This window comes from Chiloscyllium plagiosum, chromosome 40 (genome assembly GCF_004010195.1).
Source record: "Chiloscyllium plagiosum isolate BGI_BamShark_2017 chromosome 40, ASM401019v2, whole genome shotgun sequence".
Taxonomy (NCBI): domain Eukaryota; kingdom Metazoa; phylum Chordata; class Chondrichthyes; order Orectolobiformes; family Hemiscylliidae; genus Chiloscyllium; species Chiloscyllium plagiosum.
Genome location: NC_057749.1, coordinates 16238937 through 16243737, shown reverse-complemented (window position 1 = coordinate 16243737; position 4801 = coordinate 16238937). Strand labels below are relative to the sequence as shown.

The 4801-nt window shown below is 49.9% G+C and overlaps 1 protein-coding gene across 1 annotated transcript in view; it reads left to right on the top strand.

Moving 5' to 3' along the window:
- Nucleotides 1–4801, top strand: part of LOC122542427 (stereocilin) — a 52695-nt gene that overhangs the window by 32220 nt on the left and 15674 nt on the right. The window contains exons 18-20 of the mRNA XM_043680119.1: nucleotides 394–529; nucleotides 1082–1281; nucleotides 1817–1907. Coding sequence (XP_043536054.1) covers nucleotides 394–529; nucleotides 1082–1281; nucleotides 1817–1907 — 427 coding nt within the window. The remainder of the gene's footprint in view (nucleotides 1–393; nucleotides 530–1081; nucleotides 1282–1816; nucleotides 1908–4801) is intronic.

Here is a 4801-nt window from a genome sequence, read left to right as displayed (position 1 = left end):
TGTTTGGGGGTGGGGTGGGGGAGGGGCATGGTGAGGTGTTTGGTGGGGTTGTGGGGAAGGGGCAGGGTGAGGTGTTTGGAGGGGGGCAGAGTGATTGACTCTGTCTCCTGCCCCACAGCCTGAGGTCTGCACCCGGAGGGTCAGTTTGGATGCTGTAGTCCAGGCAACAAAGTGGGTCTGGAACCCATAGCCTCTGACTCTGAGGCAAGCGTACTATCCATTAAGACCCAGACACTGGGCAGCTTGTCAAATGCAGAGGCCCCTGTCGAGCCAGGCTCGGCATTGGCCCTGGTTAGCACAAGATGGTCCCTGCACACTGGATGTACTGACTCACCCAGATACAGGCTCCAATCACAGCTAACAGAATCCCTCTCTCTCTGCCCGTGGTTTCAGCCTGAAATTCTTCACCAGTTTTCCGAATGACTCCATACGAACCATCCTGGATCATGTGACAAGACGTACCACCCGCCTGCTCACCCTGCTGCCTCATAAACGCAGCTTTCTGGCAGAAAAGGCTCTGCAGCTTCTGGTAAGTTCCTCTCATCCCCTCCTTCCTGGAAGCATTGTTGACTGCTTTCTCTGTGCTTTATCCCACTTCTGCCCCCCTCTCAGTATCATATGGTAGAGTCAGTGATGGGGGAGAGTGTGGGAGAAATGGGTAACTCTTCTATTCTTGTGTCAAGATTAGGGCAGCATGGTGGTTCAGTGGTTAGCACTGCTGCCTCACAGCGGCAAGGACCTGGGTTCAATTCCAGCCTTGGGTGACTATGGAGTTTGCATGTTCTCCCCGTGTCTGCGTGGGTTTCCTCCGGGTGCTCCGGTTTCCTCCCACAATCCAAAAATGTGCCGGTTAGGTGAATTGGCCATGCTAAATTGTGCATAGTGTTCAGGGATATGTTGGTTGAGTGCGTTAGTCAGGGGTTAAATGTAGGGGAATGGGTCTAGGTGGGTTATTCTTCGGAGGGTCAGTGTGGAGCCGTTGGGCTGAAGGGCTTGTTTCCACACTGTAGGGATTCTATGATCAATTTATGCTGCTGGATATTTGAACCTTTGATTAAAATGTCTGTTCGCTCATTGACAGGGGATTGGGCCGAGTGATGAAATTTCAGGAGAGACTCTGGATAGCCTGGGCCCCCTGGTTGCCTTTATTGATGAAACATTGATCAAACAAATCAACCCCCAGGAGCTGGTGCTACGGCTGGATGAGGTCAAAGGTTACTGTATCCCTGAGGAAAATAAGAACGCGTTTGGTTGGATGTTGACCAGGAGTGAGGTGCTGGGGTAGGTGACTCAGAAAAATTAAATTGAAATGTGAGCAGTCACCGAGAGCATGGATTACAGCTGCTGGAGCCTGTGAAGGAGGCTCATGTCCAAGGAGACTCTCAGTCTTTGGTTTTCAAGTCCATTGCTGAGGCCAACACTGCAACAACATGCATTTGCGTAGCACCTCTTACACCTTGAACAGCCTTAGAGGACTGGGTTCTCAACTGTGTCTGAGCCCCATGTCACAGGTGACCAGAGGCTTAGTCAATGGGATTTTATGGAGAGGAGCCTAATGAAGGAAAGAGGGATGGGGAGAGTTTTGGGAGAGGATTCTAGGGCTGGGGTGCAGACACCTGAAGGCATGTCCACCAAAGATGGAGTTTTTAAAATCGGAGAGAGTACAAGATGCTGGAATTGGAGGAGTGCACGGAACCTGGAGGGTTGTAGAGACAGGAGGAGGCTACAGAGGTATGGAGGGGTGTAGGGGCTGGAGGAGCTAACAGATGGAAAGATTTGAACCCAGACCCTGACACTATTGTGTTTTGTTTTGTAGGGCTGCTCCTGGCTGGACTGTGCAGCAGATGGAGTCCGTGGGTAGACTTGTCTTCTTCCTCTCACCTGATGATATTCACAAACTACCAAAGGTAGAGGTCACTAAGCCTGGCTCCCTGGGATAGGAAGGATAAAAATGGTTTGATTTTAAGCTGAATTTCAGGTCTTTCAATAAACCAACTTCAACAAGTACTCCCTCACCACCATGAGTGGTGGTGGCGTTTGTGCCATCTTTTTAAAAATATGGAATATGGGCATCAATGCCATACCAGCATTTATTGCCCATCCCTAATTGCCCAGAGGGCAATTAAGAATCACCCACATTGCTGTAGGTCTAGAGTCACATGTAGGCCAGACGAGGTAAGGATGAGACAAAAGAACTGCAGATGCTGGAATCCAAGGTAGACAAGCAGGAGCTGAAAATGTGTTGCTGGAACAGCGCAGCAGGTCAGGCAGCATCCAGGGAACAGGAGAATCGACGTTTCGGGCATAAGCCCTTGAGGCTGGAAGAACACAACAAGCCTGGCAGCATCAGGACGTGGTGAAGTCAATGTTTCAGGTGTAACCCTTCTTCAGGACTGGGGGTGGGTGTAGGGGGAACACCCTAACACCCATCCCCAGTCCTGAAGAAGGGTTACACCCGAAACGTTGACTTCACCACGTCCTGATGCTGCCAGACCAGGTAAGGATGGCAGATTTCCTTCCCTAATGGGAGGGGAGAGTGTGAGTGTACCAGGTGAGTTTCTGTGACCCTCAGTCAAGGTTATATGGTTCCCATCAATCTAGCTTTTAATTTCAAATTTTACCATCTGCCCTGGTGGGGTTTGAACCCAAGCCAACCCAGAACATCAGCCTGGGGTTTTGGATTATTAATCCAGTCGTATTACCACTACATGACTCACTGCAGTAACTCACCAAGGCTCCACTGATAGCACTTCCTATGACCTCTACCAACTAGGCCAGAGGATAGATAGAACACCATCCCCTGTGATTTCCCCTCCATGCCACTCACCACACTGACTTGGAAATATATCACTGTCCCTTTAGTGTCACTGGGTCACAATCCTAGAACTCTCTTCCTCGTGAAAATTTCCTGAGTCCCAGACATTAATGGGCTGCTCACTCACTAGACAGAGAGAGTGAGAGTGATGACTGGTGATGAGGTTAACCTCTGGTCACCATGCCTCAGGCAATGCAGGAATTGAACGTGCACTGACAATGTCCCTCTGCATTACAAAGCAGCCATCCAATTAGATGGCACAGGTTTAAGGTGAGATGGGGAAGATTTACAAGGGATCTAAGGAGTAACGTTTTCACACAAAGGCTGGTACGTGTATGGAATGAGGAAGTGGTGGAAGCTGGTACAATTACAAAATTTAAAAGCCATCTGGATGGGTATATGAATAGAAAAGATTTAGATGGAAATGGGCCAGATGTTGGCAAATAGGACTAAAATTGTTTAGGATATCTGGTCAGCATGGACGAGTTGGACCAAAGGCTCTGTTTCTGTGCCGTACATCTCTGACTCTATAACTGGCTAAGCTAATCTAGGGAGGAGAAAGGGAGCACTGCAGATGCTGGAGATCAGAGTCAAAAAGTGTGGTGCTGGAAAAGCACAGCCAGTCAGGCAGCATCCAAGCAACAGGAGAGTTGATGTTTTGACCATGAGCTCTTCATTCCTGAGCTAACCTAGTCCTAACAGCACTGTGACTGTACCTAACCTCCATAGTATCTAATGGTTCAAGAAGGCAGCTCAACACGGCCAACTCGCAGGCAATTTTTAAAAGCTTTTTATTGTGTATTTGTGAGCAGCCTGATGGCAGCTGTTTGAACTCTGGGTGTGAGCAATACCGACAGAGGTCTGAGGACTGCTGCAAGGGCAGATTGCCTGTGTCTCTCTCTCTCTCTCTTCCTCTCTCTCTCTCTCTCTGCGCTCCTTCAAGATGCTTTTTAAAGCTTATCTATTTGACAAAACATTTGGTTATCTTCACACCATACTCAGTGTTAGATTTTGTTTGATAATTGCTGCTGTGAACGAGGGTGATTTTTTAACAATAAAGGCAGGATTTTATGGCAAGTTAATGCTGTTTTAGGAGGTGAGTTTAAAATCCCTTGCAGTGGCATTTGGTAGGTGTGTGGGTTTGTTTCAAACAAAGACACCCCAGAGTTTATTTTTAGTCTGATCCATGTTGGATTTGGCTGGCACCTGGTTTGGTGGGGGCACAGTTTGTTTTTAGGCCCTGGACGTTATTTCCTACCCTGATTGATACCCATCAGCAACCACCCTGCGTGTGACTACTTCCCCCTGTATGTAACTTCCTCCCAGTACCCTCCTCCCCTTTGGATCATTGAGGAGAAAGTGAGGTCTGCAGATGCTGGAGATCAAAGTTGAAACTTTTACACCCCGTCCACCTGGACACCCCATGCTGGCCTCCTACCTGCCCTCGACCTCTTCATAGCAAACTGCCGCCGCGATATTAACCGCTACCTGAACTCCCACACCCCTCCCACCCACTCCAACCTCTCACCCTCGGAACGCGCAGCCCTCCACTCCCTCCGTACCAACCCCAACCTCACCATCAAACCAGCTGACAAGGGAGGCGCAGTAGTAGTTTGGCGCACTGACCTTTACACTGCTGAGGCTAAACGCCAGCTCGCAGATACCTCCTCCTACCGTCCCCTTGACCATGACCCCACCCCCCACCACCAAACCATCATCTCCCAGACCGTCCATAACCTCATCACCTCAGGGGACCTCCCATCCACCGCCTCCAACCTCATAGTCCCACAACCCCGAACCGCCCGTTTCTACCTCCTGCCCAAAATCCACAAACCTGACTGCCCCGGACAACCCATCGTCTCAGCCTGCTCCTGCCCAACCGAACTCATCTCCTCCTACCTCGACACGGTCCTGTCCCCATTAGTCCAAGAACTCCCCACCTACATTCGTGACACCACCCACGCCCTCCACCTCCTCCAGGATTCC